This window comes from Galleria mellonella, unplaced genomic scaffold (assembly GCF_026898425.1).
Source record: "Galleria mellonella isolate WM207_F2 unplaced genomic scaffold, CSIRO_AGI_GalMel_v1 utg65, whole genome shotgun sequence".
Lineage (NCBI taxonomy): Eukaryota > Metazoa > Arthropoda > Insecta > Lepidoptera > Pyralidae > Galleria > Galleria mellonella.
Genome location: NW_026442138.1, coordinates 14,137,370 through 14,157,999, shown reverse-complemented (window position 1 = coordinate 14,157,999; position 20,630 = coordinate 14,137,370). Strand labels below are relative to the sequence as shown.

Below are 20,630 nucleotides of genomic sequence, written 5' to 3'. Positions count from 1 at the left end.
TTAATAATAGATGGCACTTTTCGTATTTTTTTAGTTACTGCTAACTGTAATAAATAAAGAAAAGAAGGTAAAAGAACTTTTTTGTTCTGTTTGTAAATTTTAACGAAATAAATTATAATTATGTATTATTGTTGTTATTATTATTATCTTTTCAAAAACAATTTAGACGATTCAACGATTGGCATTAAAAAAGAAACTGTCAAAAATAACACTTCTAATGTTTTCAAATGTATTTCTGTTAAGTACATTTTTTTTTATTCTCTGCGTCTTGTTTGTGCTGCAAATCTATACATGGGAAACTGATTTTTTTAAATTACATTTATATATTGTTAAAAAAATAATTAATAATTAAAATTATAATTTATTTTCAAGTTGCATAAAGAATAACTTTGGTTTCCAAAGGCGGATTATTAATCAACATTTTAATATCCGCCGATTAACTTTCGTTGTAAATTTAACTGACAAGGAACTCGAAGTTAACTTTTCTATAAGTTTATTAGAATCGTAAAAATATTTATTATATGATTAATTTTTCTCGGTATATAACAGTAATTTTATGTGTTATTAATGAAATTAATGTGTTAAAAATATCAATACATTATTATGTGATTTATTTACGATATGTGAGTATTGAAATGTTAATTAAGATTGTCTGACTAATAAATTATAAAATAATTCGAGTAATTAAGATTGATTTAATTAAAAACTTGCAATGAAATGTTATTTTCAGACAAAATTAAAAATTAAATTGGAATAAAATATAACATAATTAAAAAATAAGAGTGATTTATTATTTATGTAACAGATTACTTGAAGTAAATAAATAAATTTATAAATTATTATATATATAATATACATAATATTATACATAATATATACATAATAATAAACATAATAATATATAAATTATATAAATTTATTCTTTTGGTACTTATAAGTGGGATTTCTCACATATATATATATTTTTTATATACTAACTGATTATTGAAAAGCGGCATTTTATTACCAAAAATGTGAAATATACTCTAGTTATAGGACCATAAGGTTTAATATATTCTGACACGAGAATCTCAGTACCTCTCTGTTCTCCCCCAAACTATTTGCAATTTACAATTTAAAAGACTTTACAAAAGGTTTACACTATTAAAGGAACACAGTCAATACTTAATAATATTTGTACAAAATTGTTTTATATACAACTCTCCTGGACACGGTGCGAGGTCGTCACGACCTCGGGTCGTAGTCGGTGGGCGGTGAGGGATGACGTGACTCCAGTGGCGGAGCTAGGGCTACACGCGTTCACACCTTTGTTGGCGCGTCCTAAACTATGATATGACTGTAACAAAGTAAGCATTTGTTATATTTTTTTTTACACAACTTAGAATGGCAATCAAGCTGACAGCCTACCTGATGGATAGTGGTAACCGTCGCCTATAGACATGAGCAGTATCATGAACTTAATAGAGTATACTGTTTCGGCCATGATACCCCTCCATGCGTTGCCATTCCTGAGGACTCGGGTATTATTCCTCTGTACACTGTAAATTCACGCCATATCCCACCCATATATATATATATATATATATATATATATATATATATATATATATATATATATATATGCAAACAGAGCTGCTTTACGGTTGAAACACGAATGCGACAGAGGTACCCAAGCAAACGACTTTTGTACAAAGCCTCCCTCTGGTATACTTCTATGTATATAAAACACAATATAGTCTTATATTGTGTTTTATATACATAAATGATAATTACGTACCTAATAACTTCACAAAGTTTTAGCTAATTCAGCTGATCGGTTATTTTATAGCATTTTATATGTGATTTGCAAGGTTAATATACGTGAACTACATAGAAGCGGACGACGCCGTGGGGAACGACTAGTCTATGATATGTACCCGTGCGAAGCCAGGGCGAGTGGTTAGTATTTAATATACTTACACTAGTTAACGGTATTCTATAATCCTTCTTCCTAAAGTCCGTATAATACGCGCCCCCGTCCGGCTCTGAGCGTACATCGTCTCCGCTCAGCTTCGTTATTTTACCAGTGGACGGTGGACGTTGGAGACTCATGTACCCGTTCGATACAGGCCTCCGTTCTGTTGAAGAAATTGTATTTATTTAAACCTCCCTATTTCTGTGTGTTCCGGAAAAAACAAAGCTTTAAACTTTTCAAAACGAATAAAGGTAAAGGTAAATTTATGTGGATAATCATGTGTGTGCAGGGGGAATGGGATTGTTAGCGTTGTGGAATAAAAGCCCCAATGCTAGCAATGTTACTAAACAGATCGACCTCCATGTGGTTCCCCCTATAAAACATCTTGGTGACATCTCATGGGATTTTTCACGATGGGCTAACTGACCTGCTTTCATCCTCATCTATCATCCCTTACTAGGTCGACCTCCACGTGGTTCCCCCTAGAAAACATCGTGGTGACATCTCATGGAATTCTTCACGATGGGCTAACTGACCTACTTCATCCTCACCTATTATCCCTCACTGGCGCCCCGCCAGCGTATACCGTTTACGCAGGCCGGGTTACCATTCCATTATCATCCATTAAAAAAAAATGTGTGTGCAGTAGGTACATACTGGATATTTTAAAGACGTTATAGTTCGAACATATTTTGCCGATATTAGCGTGCAATTTTTTTTATTGACGGATAGCTTTACAAAAAAAAAATATTGCAAATTATACATATAATGTCATATAATAATAACAAATAAAAACAATTCAAAAATAAATATCAAATAATGGTGTATTAATTATTTTTTGGGTAAATGCACTCCATCTTAGATCTAATCATCAATAATCATCAGGTGAGCCAAGATCATGCACATTCAGAAATATTGCTAATTTAAATTGAAATATTGCACATAAACTTGAAACTAAAACTTTTTGCAACCCCTAACATTTCATATTTTGTTTCTGAAGTTTTAAAAAACTTTTTTTTCCCACCAAAATTAAAAATTTTCAGTGATAGCTTATTAAGAATCTAATTGCATAGTTAACAGTTCAGTTAGGTGGCAAAGCATCTTTTAAATAATCATCAGGTAAAAATTTCGGAAACTATCTATTGTTTTTTTTAAATTAAGTCGATATAATGTTTCGATAGACTTTATTTATATTTAGTAAGAATAAAAATCGTTTAAACTAATATTGATTTTACTCAAATGCTAAAGAACAGTATGATTTTTAGCATATAAAATACTTTGTACATAATATATCATAAATATTGGTGTCCGTATGTTAATCTCGTTAAATTTATCTAGAAGAATTAAAAGCAATCGCGACTGTATTATAAAATAAAAATTTAAATTTAAATTTAATTTATAAATTTTACACAATTTTTTCAATATAATACCTGACATTATATTAAAAAGCACACACACACACACACTATTAAGAAAAACCCTCATTACTATGTATCCGAGCCAAGAACCTGTGACACAGAAATTAAAATTACCCAACTGCAAGCCGTAATAGTTATTAACGCTCCGACATAAGGATCAATCTCGTGAAACGAGAAATACTCTTGTGGCATATTCTGCCCACTTTCTTGTACGGTATCACCATCCACATTATAAAGATAGAGCATCTTATTATGTGTAGATTCGTATTCTTAGTATTTTGTTGGAGGGAAAAGTCTGCTAATGATGTCTTCTATTACAAACGCCGCATATCTGAATGCACACAGGGAAAATATCGCGCTTATTATGTTCATTCGAAAACAATGTTCGTTTTTTTAGGAAATAAAAAAAAAGGGAATGATAGGACAAAAAATAGTCAACAATTTTTCCAATGCCTACGTGACCGACTACATTATGTAGCGATGTTAGAAGAAACATCTATTTACATGTGTGTTTACAAAAACTTTTGGTAAATAATAATATTTTAATGATAGGGGAAAAAAGTAAATTCAATTTCAAATCCTCTTTATTCAAATAAACTTGCTTACATGCACTTATAAAACGTCTTTTTTTTTACGAATGCAGCATTTGGAAAGCTGTTATCTGTTCAGAAGAGTCCGCAAGAAACTCAACAGTTACTCTTTTAAATCTCTGTTAACATTATGTGTATTTATTTCAATGTATTATGTTTAAAATTATATGATCGTTAAAAGCCTGTTTATGATCGACTAACACCATACACATTTGTCATTCAAGTAATCGTTTAGAGTGTAATAGGTTTTGTTCAATAACAGTTCACATCCATAATATTCTTCGGTATCTTATTATAATATTTTATTGTCCATTCCCGAAAAAGACCTATTAACTTTTTCTAAACGATACTTCAGAACAGCAAGTTTGTATTTGTATCTAGTGTTAAGATTATTAAGATCGCTGCTTTTAAGAAAAGCTTTGTTCAATAAGTGTTTGTAATAACAGTTTTAAACTTATTATAATGCAGATCCAAAATATCCTCGCTATCTTATTATAACATTTAAAACTTATTCCATATGGTAGATACATTTCAAACGGGCTGAATATTAAAGAAAGAAAGAAATATTATTATTCAAGTAAACTTAGCTTTAAGCATTTTTGAATAGACACCTTTTCAATACAGCTCATTCAGGAACGCAATCTCGGACAAACTCTAAACGTAAATCTTTAAACGTTAAGATAATGTTAACTAACATAACATTTCCAATTGCGATTATTTTCTAAATATATAACGTATCACTTTTAAAAATAATTATGAATACATAGTTCAACCTAGATTGTCTGGAGGAGTAACGAGACTAGATAAAATTAGAAATAAACTTATTTGTGGAACTTTCAAAGTAGCATCGGAGAAACTAACAGAAAGCCATCTTAGATAGTACAGTTACGTAATACGAAGAGACGAGGAATTAATGATTAGAAAATATTTGCGCTTGTTCGAATAAAAAAAGAGACAGAAGATGATTCCTTTTCCCTATTAGAACCAGCATGACAAAAAAAAATATTGGTAAAGAAATTATTTAGACAATCCGGGATAGAAAATCTTGAAGCTGCAAAGCTAAGAGAGTTTACCACACGTAAAATGGGATTGAGCTAAAAACAAGAACAAGTAGGTAAATAAATAAACTCACCATACAAACATGGGATAATATCGGGATCGGCATCATCAGCATCTCTTGGGTCAGGCGCATGCAATAATGCGCCTCTAGCGCCAACTCTCTCCCGAGGTTCCGTACTGCTTGATCTGGATTCCACTTCTTGTTTTACTGGCGTTGGACAGCTGCCCGTTCTCTCCACATACACTGCCTCACTAGATAAACAAATATAGGCAGTGGTACAAATTCGAATTCTATTCTAAATGTGATAGTGAGCTTATTATTTCTTGGCCTTTTATTGACTCAACTAATGGTTATGAAAAGGTATGTATACTTAGTATTTGGTACTAAAAATTATATAGACTTCTTTTATTGCAGTTAATTGATCTAGCTCGATTAAGCAGATGCAGTTCCAGCCCGCAAATATTTGTTTTTTATAAATTAACAGCAACTTTTATCTGCTTTGTTTCCACACGTCAATCTAAATAGTATTTGTCACATCTTTTTACTTTCAACACCTAGTATTTACATTCATTTACAGACTCACTCATTTACAAAACTATCTCCTTTAATAAATGATCTACTAATTCAACTTCTTAGATTGTTATTTTCAAAAACCTTTTTTTAAAACATTATTACTGTAATAACAATTTCTAAATCACTTCTGAGCATGAATCTCTCTCCATAAATTAAAGATAGATACTATGTTGATATATTTTATTTCGAGCTTTTCTTTCTTTGCTGTATATTGCACTTTGATTGTCTAGTACAACGAACCGAGGTTGTAAAACATAATATATTCTGTTTTTAAGCATAAAATTTATACACATTATGCATATACGATTAATTCTTTGCAATTTTATATACTTAACAAATTTATAACTACACGATTTCTGTAGGATTGGATATGTTTAAAAAAAAATATCTAAGAAATCCTATTAAAAGCAATAGAATAGAAATATATAATATAAATTATTATACAATTTCTATTATATATGTTTATCTATTTGTGTATTCATGACTGTCTTTTGTTCCAAAATCATACAAAAAAACACTGCAATAATATGTACATCTTAATCTTGTCGTTTTTTGAAGGTTTAATTTAAAATCTAGTATATGTTTAATCAATTCCAAAATACATACGTACGAAAAGCGAGTAAAATAATAACAAATGTATTCTATTAATGTAGAAGAAATATTAAGAGAGGAACTGGCTGAAGATCAGCGCTGTGCAGCTGTACATTGCACTGGGATACTCGCAGCATCAGCTGAGCCAGTTCCCTCTGGCTAATACGAGACATTTTTTATTTATAATAATTCTGTAATTTCTGATGTAATTATGTGTTTTTATGGCAATACATATTTTCTGTTCTGTTCTATCCTAATGGAATGAGGCTAAAATATCGATACTCACCTCAGAGGTGCATGTTTTGCTGGCAAATGCCTGTGTCTGTTCGTATGTCGCTTGTACAACACGGCGAGTACACCACACACAGCGGTGGCGAGCAGTGCTGACATTGCCGCTATTGATGCGAGCACCGGTGACATGCCCAGGGTGTTACTCTCTCCTGGACCAATTTTAAATTTATTTTATTAGATAGTTGTGTGATCCCGGTATAGAATGGGCCATCTCTTCCATTTCCGTGGGTGTCGTAAGAGGCGACTAAAGAAGGGCGAGGGATGGGCAGCAGCGTCATTCTTAAAACATCTCCAAAGTCTAACTGCGATTACTAATCCGCTTGCCAAGCGTGGCAATTACTAGCAAATTCAACCAAGAGGGAAGCTTATGTTCAGCGGTGGACAGTTAAAGGCTGATATGATGATGATGATGATGATGATGATGATGATGATGATAATGTTAAATAATCTTATCAGAAGAATAAGATTATTTAGGAATATGCAATGGTATTTAGTAAGTTAATCAGAGGGAGATTTTGTACAAAAGTCGTTTGCTTGAGCACCTCTGTCCCATTCGTGTTTCAACCGTAAAGCAGTTGTGTTTGCATGGCTGTGTTTCGGTTTGAAGGGTGGGGTATGGCAGAGAATTTAAAGGATACAGTGGTATAATACTTTAGTCCTCAGGAATGGCAACGCATGAGTGGTATCATGGGCGAAACAGTATACTCTATTATGTCCATTGTACTGCTCATGTCTATAAGCGACGGTTACCACTTTTCGTCAGGTGGGCTGTCAGCTTGTTTGCCATTCTGAGTTATATAAAAAAATTTTTTGTAGATATTACATTCCTATAGGTAAATGCAATGTGTAGGTGTAATAAAGTGTTCACTCGCAACCGATCATTATAATATTGAAAGCTGCTAATGTCAACGGAAAACCTACGTTTACAAACTGAACCGGCATTCGCAGTAACTATTATAACTTATAACTGTTACCGCACGCAATCTAAATTAGCTGCAGTTTTGTTCATTTCAGCCGCTTCGTGGAATAATAGATGCAATTTTTGATACAAAATTGTGTTTACCTACAATGCTGAAATATGAACACGTAGTTTGAGTACATTTGAATTAGATTTCCTGTCTGATTCCAGCATTGTTTGTTTCAAGTTCCTGCAAATATAGCTACATTGTCTACATCGTTTCCTGATAACGATGTTAAACAAATAAAAAAATCAAATTACAACGATGTCAATATAACGATAGATTTTGCTGGTTATTTATTGTATTTGTATATTTAATCGTACAGGAATATCGTAGGTATACAATCGACTTGTAATTTATGTTGGTTTAATATATGACAATAAACATGTATGTAGATTTTCTATATTAGTTTTATTGTCAGTCGAATTTGATAGATAGATATACAATTTACTTGCACTACTTATAGTACACAATTTTATACAACTCAGAATGGCAAACAAGCTGACGGCCCACCTGATGGAAAGTGGTAACCGTCGCCTATAGACATGACTGCTCATGGACATAACAGAGCTTGGCTTCTATTATCTATTTAACTATAATGAATATCTCTCAATTCTATTACATATAAATATATGTAATTAAATTTTGTTTCTTAGAACGTGTTATTATCTGTATTACCACCTAAAATTTGAACTATGATTGGCAACATTTATATTATTGACGTAATAGTGTATCTTGAAACAATTCATACTCAGTTTAATGTTCAGATTGGTGGCGGTCTGGTGGGCCGGGTCATTGGGCTCCCTATGATATTGGTGAACACAACGATGGTCGCTTACTATTGTCTAACATAAAATCTCTTAATTTTAAGCTGATATTTATACAATATCATTGAAATCGTTTGAGTTTATTTCGCAGATTTTTTTATACAATTTAGAATGGCAAACAAGCTGACGGCCAAGGGAAGAAGTAATATATTCTTTTATTTCGTGAGTGTGCCATAGTAACGTAAAATGGTCACATCTCGGTTTATGACTTTGCTCCCACAAGAATAAAACACTGATATTGTAATATGGTTATAGCCAAAATTTGCGATATTTTTATTAATTTAAAAGAGATTGATTTTTAAATTGTCTTATTTGGATTTAAAGTTACACTCATACATGGGTTTCTGTGGTCAATTAATTATGTACCACCATACTATTACATCGTTTTCCACTACATCTCATAAAAAAAATTGTTGATAAAATCCGAATAACAGAAAGTATTATGGAATATGTATGCTACTGAAATATTGAGCATGACAAAACAGATATAAAACAAATCAGAATATTGATAAGAGTAAATAAATCGTCGCTGTATTTCGTTCACAATAAAGTAGCTACATAAAGAGGTAGTTAAAGAAGTATGAAATTAATTCAAGGAAATAAACCCAAGCTTGGCCATTTACAATTTTATGCAATATAAATAATATCAAGTTTCGCAAAATGAAGTCGTTCGTACAGTTGGCGTGACTATTTCAAGCAGTTTTATTAGTGAATTCAAGTAATAATAAAATCGAGGGTAACTAAAATTATGGTTGGAAATACTCGAGTCAATCAGAGGGAATTGTACTTAATTATATTTTGTACGAGAAATGCAAATAAAAAAGTCATCTAGCGAAGTGAAAAATTTATTTAAAATTCAAATAAGACTTTAATATATGATATTTAATAGAGTAACTAGCAAACTACATGAAATAAAGATGTGTATATTTTTTTTTATGTAAATTCAAATATAAACAAACAGACCAACCATCTGATAAAAAGAGGGAACTATCGCCTATAGACATGAATAGTAACTTAGAGATTACAGAATAAGTACACTGTAATATCATAATACTCCTCATGTGTTGTTAATCTTGTTGATTTATTTATTTATTAAACTTTAATACACCTAGAAAGTGTAAATGGAGAACTCAACACCATATGGCGTTATCTACCAGTCGACCGTAGACAGGAATAATAGAAAATATAATTGACGATGCATACACACATACATATCTGTCACGCCTGTCTCCCATTAGGGTAGGCAGAAACAATGGAACGCCAAATGCTTCGATTCAAACAAACCTCTTTCGCTACTTCCACATTCATCAATCTTCTTCTTCTTCTTTTTCAAATAAAGCAACATGATGATAATATTAAAATTTAGGCTTTTATAATGGATAAATACTGTTTTGTACACACGATATAATAGTTAACCCATCTTTGCATGATTTTTTTTATTAGTGAAATAAATCAAGTTGATATAATCCATGTTCAAAATTATAGGGAAAATGGTTAGAAAAATAAATTTGGCAGCTATGTTTTTTTTTTCTGCAATGAACATTAAAAAGGTATCCAGACACGATCAGTTTAAATTTGTTCTTTTAAATAATTTTTGGGAATTCAATGTTATGATGGAAATTTCTACCATTATGCAAAGAAGGCTTAAATCAAAATACTTTACTATAGTCATATGAAATAACATTTATATTAATGCGTGCAATGCACTAATTAGTTTGTCTAAGTTGTCATTTGCTGCTGATTTAGTACCGCGTGGAGCAATCAACATCGTTGTACCACTATATCCCGTAACAATCTTTTTTCTTGTACTATTAGAAATGGCAAACAAGTAATGGCCTATCCAATGAAAACCATAGACTATAAAAGTATTAACAATACCATAAACAATACAAAGTTACAATGCGTGGAGTTCCGGGTCAAAAGTTTTTTGTTCTTGTCTCAGAGAATTCACTGCGCATTTTATAACCTCAGACCTTTTTATAAATACAGACGTTTTGTATACAGGGAACAGCCAGTCCAATACAAAAAGATATGTTCAAACAGCAATCATCTGAAGGTTGTCTCCTCTCGGTTAAACCCTTGTTTTTATGCAACTTGGATGAACAATCAAACTGACGTCCCATATAACGGTAAAACTGTCCTTTATAGACATGAATAGTACTATAAACGTCAAAGAATATACTGTTATCTCCATGGTATCTCTCACTTCTAATCCTAAGAACAAAGTTATTATGTCTTTGTACCGTATTATTACTATCATTCCATTCATTGCACAATATGTTTTTCGCAGATGAATTAGCTGTCTTTTGTACAAAGTTTGCTCTGTAGTAAAGTTTGCAAATTCATTATTATTATATCAGCCGTTGTCTGTTCACTGCATGAATATAGGCCTCCCCCATAGACTACCATAAGGCATGGAGCTATTTTTTATAGCAGTTTACATTAGGGAAATTTTGTCAATAATCATTATCATCGTCAATTGTGTGTTTGTGCGTGTTAGCAACCACAGTTTGGGCTTTGGTCATATTTTAAAATAGACAGTGCTGCCCATTCCTCAAAATTTGGAAGTTATTAAGAAATAATTTATGACATATAATTATTAATATTGTTACCAGTAAACTTGGCCTGTCCTTTAAGCGTTACAGTTTCTATAGTAGACACGTCGCTTCGCCCTTTAGCGTTGACTGCATAGAGATCAATACGGTAACTAACACCGGGTGGAAGGCCTCGAATCTCGAAGTACGGTGGAGTCCTGTTTGTGGAAACGTTGTAACGGACCTAAAGAGAAAAAAAGACAAATTAGAATCGTTTCAAGTATGGTTAAAGTCCTAAGGGGGTTGTTTCCGCTGATTGCAATGTCACTGAACAATCGCAATGTTATTTTAACTATATCTTTAGTGAATTGTATATTTGGAGATTGTACAGTCTAAATATGGCTGACATGTCCAAAAATAAAGTGCCAGAATCAATAAAATAGGAAATCAGGGTATCACAAGATAATTATAAAGTTTTGCTACATTTAATGACGATGTAATATAATGATATTATGTAATAATTCAATACAAGAACGTGATAAAATATTATTGCTACATATATGTGTAATTCTGAGATTTTATATTTTGTTCTTAGTTTTGTTTAAAAAATAAATTTAATACTTGCACTTCTACAATGTGGCAAAATAAGATTGGACTATAATTTTCTTCTGACGTAATACCTATAAAAAGGCACTTTATTCTAGCAAATAAATGAATTCTGATTCTAATAGTAATCAAGTTTAGCTGAAATTATCGTAGAAGCACTGTCTAAATGCATTAAGTAACAAATTAAAAGTTGAGGATATCATTAGATTGTCTATGGCCAGATCAGTCATTGGTTAGTTTAAATTTTTATTAAATTTAATTAAAATAGACTATACTTCTATTTGTGCAAATAAGTCATCGTTTAGTGTCAGGAGTCCGCTTTCATTATTCCCAAAGGCCTCTAATGTAGCTTATTGGATAACAGTTTTGTGTCTTTTGAAGCAAGAAACAATAAATTAAAGACTAAAAACAGCAAATAATTTTTTATCACTATTTGAGGTTTACTTACAGTCAGAGAAGGTAATTCAAGCAACTCCATTAGAAATGTCTGGGGTAGACCGCCATCGAAATTTTCAACACACTCCACGTACAATGAGTCAATACTTTGATTTGCAACTGTGCAATTCTGCAGATGGAACGGGCGACCTGGACAGAAATCGAGATATGATTATTGTCTGTCACGCTAGCTTTCTTAGACAAGATTTAGATGAGTCTCTCGAAAGGTATACTATGGTTTATATGGTTTATATATTGTATTTTTTTATGGGTGAAAATGGAATGGTAACTCCGTCTGTGCTAACGGGATACGCTGGCAGAGCACCAGTGAATGGTGATAGATGAGAATGAAAACAGGCCAGTTAGCCCATCATGATGAATTCGTCAGGAATTAACCATGATAGTTTCCAAGGAGAACCGCGAGGAGGTCGACCTGGTTAGGTTTATATTGCTAGCAATGGAATTCTTAGTCTCCACCACTAAAAATCCCTTTCACCCCTATGCTTGTTGTCGACATCTCTACTGACAATACAGTACAGTGGCAATATCTCCTGCATTCGGAATATAAATAAACCACATTCTAGGAACACGACTTTAATAAAGGCAACTTATTTGAAACCCATATAGGGGAATTCCCATTTTCGTTTGAAACTTGCAGGGAACTCCCCGGTATTCTTAAGTTGGTTTATATTTTGCCCCAGTGCCTTTGGTTACTCAGCTATGCCACTGTATGTGAGTGTGCTATTTAAAAGACATCTAAACGTAATTTTACTACAATGAAATGTACAACCATATACAGGGTGTTATACTATATATATGAAACTATATACATCTTATTTTCCCGCAATAAATTATTTTTATTAATTAAAAAGAATGAAGAATGCTTACCAGCAGCGACTAGTTGGAACAGACATGGGACTTTCTGTTGTCCAACAGTGTTGGCACCGTAGCACGCCAACGTTCCATACTCCATGTCTGTCGTTGGTGTGTAGTTGAGGGTAGACGTATGCCCATGACTCGTATATAACCTGATGAAATAAATATTACGTGACATAACTTTTAAGTGACACACTATAACTATTCATATTATAGTAACGGAGAACAAATAAAGTATAAGATGTCGATGATGACATCGTATACTTAATCAAATAATCAGAATCTTAACGATTGATTCATATCAATCGTTAAGATTCTGGTCATAGACAATATCGTAGGTAAAAGTTAGTACTTATATGTGATAATAACAAATATTCCTCCTATGATCTATATTCAATATTAAGAATTTAATGGATAGTTGGGATGTGCTATGGTAATCTAGCAAAATATTGCCAAATAAATTCTTTTAAAAAGTTACTATAAATGGGGATTTTTTATTTACATAAAAGAATTTTCATAAATGATATTTAAGATCTGCAAGATTAAAAATTGTTGAATAGAAATTAAAATAAAAAAAAAAATAGAGTAATAAATAATAGACAAATCACTTACTTTGGTGGAATTTCTGTTTGTTCTCCAGAATTGTTAAACGTCCAATGGAAAGAGACGAGTGCGGGGTTGGCATCAACTGAACAATGGAGTGATACAGTCTCATGCTTGAGTGCACCGAATAACTCTCCATCTCTTCTTTCCGCACATATGGGAGCATCTAAGGACAAAACAGTTAACAGTGTCTTACCAGAGGGAGACTTTGCACAAAAGTAGTCTGCAGAAATGTGAATGAGACAGAAGCAGCTAAACTTCTGTCCCAATTGTGTTTCTGCCCTGAAGCAGCTGTTTGGGTGTTTCGGTTTGAATGGTAGTTCGATTGATATAGCAATAAGATTACAGGACAAAACAGTTAACAGTAACCAGAGGAAGACTTTGTACAAAAGTCGATTGCTTAGGTAGTGGGTACCTCTGTCCCATTCGTGTTTCAACCGTGAAGCAGCTGTGTTTGCATGGCTGTATTTCGGTTTGAAGGGTGGGATATGGCGTGTATTTACTGGGTACAGAGGAATAACACCTGAGTCCTCAGGAATGGCAACGCATGGGGGGTATCATGGGCAAAACAGTATACTTTGTTGTGTCCATGGTACTGTTCATGTCTATAGGCGACGGTTACCACTTTCCATCAGGTGGGCCTTTAACTTATTTGTCATTCTAAGTCGTATAAAAAAAAGGATATAGAGGCATAACAGCTTAGTCCGGGGCGGGTCCCTTTGGAAACCATCGTGGTTAATGTTTGATAAATTGATGACGATAGGCCAACTGACTGTTTCATCCTCATTTATCATCCCTCACTGGTATCCCCGCCAGCGAATACCGAAAGCGCAGATGGAGTTACCATTCCATTTTAATCCATTAAAAAACACCTTAGTCTTCAGGAATGGCATCACATAAAAAGTATCATCGGCGACATAGTATATTGTGTTATATCTATTGTACAGTATTAGTTTGCATAAGGTAGGTCTTTAGCTTGTTTACTATTTTCAGCTGCATAATCAAAATAAAAAACACATAATAAAAATTGAATTTTCAGAAAGTTGTATTTTAAACAGCTAGTCTCTCTCGTTTTTAATTTAAGTTACATCATGGTATAGTATAGTGTCTAAAAATGTATGCAATTAAAATAATACGTAAGTAAGTTTTCATAATTACTCGTAATTGATGGACTGTTTTAAATGTCTCTCAATTTCTGCTTATTAGTTTAATAATGTCTTATGTTGTAATAGCCTAAACATTAATTGGAAATTTTTTGGTAACATGATTGAATAAGAATCAAATTCATGTCTTTCAGCTATTCTAGTACAAATCCTTATACAGAGTAAGTTGAGTATTTGTATCACAATTCCAACAAATCTTGAAACGACTCAAATATCTTCGACTTCGACTCTAACATTTCTTTATTGTTAATTCCCAGAGGATTAAAAAAATACCTAATTCTATCATCTGTCACAATCACTTTGTCAGAAACATCAAGTTCATTAGGAAGACCCTGATTCTTTCCAGTTTAATAGAAACCAAGTTGAAATTTACGAAAAGTATTAAAATCGCAATGGGATTTACACATTTCCAATGCTCCATCTCGTTTTAAAAGTTCACGAACGACGATGCTCCTCTTAAAAGTAACGGCATCGTAATGACGCTCGCCCCAATCTTTGTCTAACAACGTAGCTAACTGGAGGTCGTTATAAAACTGCAACGGGGCAGAACTCACAAAGATTTAATGACAAAGAGGGTCAAACTCCGTGAATAATAGAAGAAACTATCAAACTTTAAAGAAGATTGATATCCTTACAAGTTTCACGTAAAATCTGGGCTTTAGGGGCGAAGTTGGCCGGGAGATAATTACGAGAAACATGGACTTAATGAGAAAATTAATATCTCGGGCGGCTAAGTGTGGCGCAGGTTTAGACCGAGTTTTTACATAGAGGAAATGTTAAAAAAATTCATCCAATATTTTTTAAGGATTCAAGTTCCACTCTTTAAATAAATTAGGTATGATGTTTATAATTAAATGAGTTGTGACCATTTTATGTTACCGAAGCACACGCATGAAGGAGGACAATTGTTACTTCTTTTATTAATTTTGCTTATTTTTTTGTATATGTATTCTTTTATCTTTTGTTACTGTGTATGTCTATCTGTCTCTGTTGTTATTTGTGTACTGTAAGTAATGCGAATAAATTATATATCTATTCATTTATTTATTTATTGAATTTACACATTAATGGTGAAAAATAATACGGTAAATAATAAATTATTAGTAGCTATATAGTTAGTAATAGAGTATAGATAAATAAAATTATATATATAAATATAACCAAATATATATAAACTTTATATCACTTTGTAATGATTTTTCCTTGTCATTAAATTGCTGGTACACTGGTTTTTTTGTATTTTTTTTTCTTTGTCACTATTTTTATACAAATTTATTTGTATTTTCTTCTTCTCTTGTGTAAATATATCTATCTATTTAAGAGCTGCGCCCTTGTCGGTGGAGCTCTTGCCACTCACTACGATTTTCAGCGAGTCTCTTCACCTCTTGATACGACACGACACCAACTCCTTCCTTGATCTGCCTGATGTAACTATGTCTCGGTCTCCCCCTCCCCCTCCTTCCTTCTATCTTACCTTCTATTATAATGTTCATAAGTTCGTCGTGTCGTATCAAGTGTCCCAACATTTTTTTTTTACTGCACAGTGTATTCATTTATTGTGTACATTATAGTTTCTGTACCATATTTGTAAAGAATGGCGATAAATTAAATTTATTATTATTATTAAACATAGAATAACTATTATACATATAAGACACTTGACTGCCAATCGTAAAATTTTTCGATTGTGCTTTGAAGGCAGGGACGGTCTGCCCCATTCTGGTACTATTTGGGACAGAATTCCAGAGTCTAGCGGCTTGTACTGTAAAGAGTTTACTGTAGGAGTGGGTGTTGTGGATAGAGTTGTATATATTTGGTACTTACATCTAACAAGCAATGTGACAGGGTTACTCGTGCCTTTTCCTTCACTGTTAGCTGCCATGCAGGTATAATCGCCAGCTGCTGCCCTCGTCACACTTTGTAGTACTAAGCTCTGAGCACTGAGAATAACACCAGCACCCTCGTTGTGGAAGATTTCTGAATTCTGTTTGGACAAAACAAATTTATTAATAAAAAGTAAAAGTCAGAATTATTACACGCTACCTAGTAGCGTAACACAGAGAAAACTAATTTTTACTTACAACTTTGTCCGCGTAACCGGAATATTTATTTATTTATTTAACTCTTTATTGCACCAAAAACATAAAAATAAACAATGACATTATAAACAATTCAAGTGAAATACAGTAGCATGGAGTACAGATCAAAATATACATATAAAGGTACAAAAGGCGGTCTTATCGCTAGAGCAATCTCTTACAGATAACCTTTGGTTAATGGAGAACATATAGAAGTGGGCAGGTGGCGCAAGAGTGAATTAATAATTTTTACGTATAATACACAAAAATATCAAACACATATTGTTTATTAGACTACTTATTATACCAAATAATATATACTACATATACATATACATATATAATATATTTACTGACCGGGACAAACGTACGTGTATATTAAATTTCATAGTGATTGGTTAAGCCAAGATTAAGTTAAGGTGTTTTAATGTAACAAACAAACACACTTTCACATTTATAATATTGGTAGAGACTTTAGTAAGTGTAGGCGACAAAGGAAACCAGGAATGGGAATTAAAAATATATCTATATTTTTTTATGGATGAAAATGGTATGGTAACCCCGCCTGCGCTATTGGGATACGCTGGCGGAGCACCAGTGAAGAGCGATAGATGAGAACGAAAACAGGTCAGTTAGTCCATCATGATGAATTCATCAGGAATTAACCATGATAGTTTCCAGGGAGAACCGCGAGGAGGTCGACCTGGTTGGGTATATTGCTAGCAATGGGATTCTCAGTCTTCATTACTAACAATCCCTTTCCCCCCAATATATGTATATTGGTCATAGGAACTTAAGAGACTAGGGCCGTGAAGGGAAGCCAAAAGGAAACAATAGGTATGCGTGTCAATTTAGAATTTGATAAATAATAACATAAAGCTGTAAATAATATATGTGGCCTGTACTCCACATACAGACTAATACAAACTCTAATGATGCAGTGAGGGAGTCGAACCTGCGACCATTGGAGTTAAGGTATGTTAACCAGCTACACTACCATGGTTGCCAATTGGGATTCTTATGCCATTATAAAGAAGTTTCTTTTTCAATAAGTCGTATCGACAATTTTTTTTTATACAACATAGAATGGCAAACAAGCTGACGGCACACCTGATGGAAAGTGGTAACCGTCGCCTATAGACATGAGCAGTACCGTGGACATAACAGAGTATACTGTTTCGCTCATGATGACAAATTTTTACTAAACTCCTTTAATTGCTGGCCATAATTTCGTTTTAATCGAATCATATCAATTAAAACGTTCATTACGTATTCATAAATAGTTGAGCCAACATTTCTCCGTGTACAAATGTTTTGTAGTTTACTGTTACAAAAGGCTATGGGAGTTGTTACAAATTGTTGTATAGAAAACTTTAGACGGATACTTCTTTAATATTCATGGATTTACCATACGTTTACTATGCGGGGTGTAATTGGAATCGTCAATCATGAGTACATAAGTACATGAGTAGAGTAGTTTGGTTTTTTTTTGTATACTACTATGGTGATTAACAAGCATACGGCTTGCCTCATAGTAAACGGGGTTACCGTAGCTTATGGTTGCTTGTAACATGAGGAATTTGCTGAATCGTTGCTGATCTTTAAGGAATGGTACTACGTCCGTTTTGAAAAATCCTATACTGTAGTCTTTAGGGAAAACTTTTGTAGGAAGATTATTCCAGAACCAGAGTGTTCGTGACAGAAGGCCCCTCTGAAATCGCACGTTGTGTAGCCACTTTGGTTCTAGGAATCATAACTATTTAGAATTGCAAATAAATAATAATTTACCAGAGGGAGACTTTGTACACAAGTCGATTGCTTGGGTACCTCTGTCCCATTCGTGTTTCAACCGTGAAGCAGCTGTGTTTGCTGTGGTTGTTGTTAGAAGTGTGGGATATGGCGTAAATTTACTGGGTACAGAGGAATAACACCTGAGTCCTCAGGAATGGCTTCGCATGGGGGGTATCATGGGCGAAACAGTATACTCTGTTATGTCCACGGTACTGCTCATATCTATAGGCGACGGTTACCGCTTTACATCAGGTGGGCCGTCAACTTGTTTGCCATTCTTAGTTGTATAAAAAAAAATTTAAAAATGACCAAGTTTTTGTTTCTTCCATAACATTACAGTCACACACAGTGTGGAAGGCTCGAAATTTTATGCCCGTTTTGATCAAAGTTCCTTTAATAAAAATGTTTTCAGGATTCTTTACTAAAAAAAGGTACAAAAAAATCTTTACGATGGGACTTGTTTCGTCCATTCGTCTGTCACAGAGTTATATTTCAGCAATTTGCTATAGCTATAGATTTGATTTTACGCGAAAACTATGCGAATACTATGCGAAAGCGCATATCTCTGATGCGTAGCGTCCGGGCCAGCTCTAGCACTATTCTAAAGGTATTTGCGGACTGTCCAGACTGCCAGTATTTGAAGGCTAATATGCAAAATAAGTAGGTAGTTGTAATTATCTGTAAAAAAATCGTGTGGGTCCTAGTAACTAGAGAATAAAGAATTTATTATTACTATATTTCTTCTTAAAGGCCAGCAACACATCTGCTATTTCCCTGATATTGCAGGTGCTTATGGTGGCCATAATTACTAACCATCAAGTGAGCCGCATTATCGTATGGCCCTTTGTTCAAAAAAAATTATTCCCGAACGTCGTCGAAGCAACAAATAATATTTTGATCAGTAATTCGCTTGCTTACTTTCACCTTATCAGTCAAACCATATTTCCCCACAAAGTACATGCCAGGTTCAGTCTTGAATCAGGAATTCTTGAAAAGGATATACGCAAAAAAAGAAGGATAATTGTTTTCCAACTAACATCTGAGATATGTGTCGGTTCAGATCTACATTTCATTTATAAAAAAAAAAAATATTTCTCACACTTCCTTACTAATATTATAAATGTGGAAGTGAATTTGTTTGTTTGTAGTTTTAGAAAGCTTAACATCACTTTCCAAGAGGTAAGGACTTGCAGGACCCTTTCAATAGTAAAAATAACATACATAGAAATCGCGCGAACGAGGTCCTAGGTAAAAGTTAGTTATTAAATATCGAACAAATTGGACTAAGTTGATAGTTGGCCGATGCTATAGATACATTGCAATAAAAATAATATATAAAATATTTTTATTTTCTTTGCTAAGCAGTTCAAAACTATACTCAAAATTTCAAAATTAAGCTACTATTCTAAGTCATCAATATGAAAACACTTCATTTGTACATATTAAAACATTTTTTTGTTATGATACACAAATTTTTTAGTTATGTTCGAAAATGTGAGAAGGAAACCATTACCTATTATATCCGAAATCTTTAAAATTGGAAAAACAAAATAATTATAGTTTATAAAAACTTATGTGAATATTACAGTAGAAATAAAACGGTGCTTCTAACTGGTACTGTTTTTGAGAAATTATCAAAAAAACTCTCCAAAAACACAGGAAGTTATGCGGTCCACATATTAACCACAAATATAACCAGAATCAATATTAGGTATCTATTTCATATGAGAAATGCAAAAAAGGTCATTTTATGTGATATAAGTATAAGTACGGAACCTTTAGCGTTTGAGTTCAACTCGCACCTGACCGATTTTCTTTTTTCAGTGTTAGAACACGCTACGGGAAGCGCGCAATTTCGATTTCACCCCACATTATTTGTGTCTAACATGGACAATAAAGAAAATAACTATTTATAGAACTTACGTCATGGAACCACACTAATCGATGAGTCTTGGGGTTTGCCTTCACTGTACATTCAAAATAAACATCGTCGCCTTCCTTTATTTCGTCCGGATTCAGATTTGAGCCCATTTTTAGATCTACTACTGGTACATCTGTGGAAAAAAAAAATATATTATTATAATGTATTTAGCCGTGTATATGCTGGCATAGAATGGGCCACCCTTCCCTTTTCGGTGGGTATCGTAAGAAGCGACGAAGGGAGGGCCAAATTGGATAGCAGCATCCTTCTTAAAACATCTCCAAAGCCTAACTACGGTTGCCAACCGCCTGCCAAGCGTGGCAATTTAAGGGGAAGACTTATGTCCAGCGATGGACAGTT

General features: G+C 33.3%; 1 protein-coding gene across 2 annotated transcripts in view; it reads right to left on the bottom strand.

The window, feature by feature from the left end:
• Nucleotides 1-1,008: 1,008 nt before the first annotated feature.
• The window catches only part of LOC113510254 (hemicentin-1), a 418,868-nt gene continuing 399,246 nt past the window's right edge, over nt 1,009-20,630 (bottom strand). For both annotated transcript variants that reach the window (XM_052900396.1, XM_052900397.1), the window contains 10 exons: nt 20,273-20,403; nt 16,305-16,464; nt 13,327-13,483; nt 12,727-12,866; nt 11,852-11,988; nt 10,876-11,041; nt 6,473-6,626; nt 5,095-5,273; nt 1,960-2,117; nt 1,009-1,336 (listed from right to left, as the gene is read on the bottom strand). In XM_052900396.1, the coding sequence (XP_052756356.1) occupies nt 1,190-1,336; nt 1,960-2,117; nt 5,095-5,273; nt 6,473-6,626; nt 10,876-11,041; nt 11,852-11,988; nt 12,727-12,866; nt 13,327-13,483; nt 16,305-16,464; nt 20,273-20,403 (1,529 nt within the window). In that variant the 3' untranslated portion in view covers nt 1,009-1,189. The remainder of the gene's footprint in view (nt 1,337-1,959; nt 2,118-5,094; nt 5,274-6,472; nt 6,627-10,875; nt 11,042-11,851; nt 11,989-12,726; nt 12,867-13,326; nt 13,484-16,304; nt 16,465-20,272; nt 20,404-20,630) is intronic.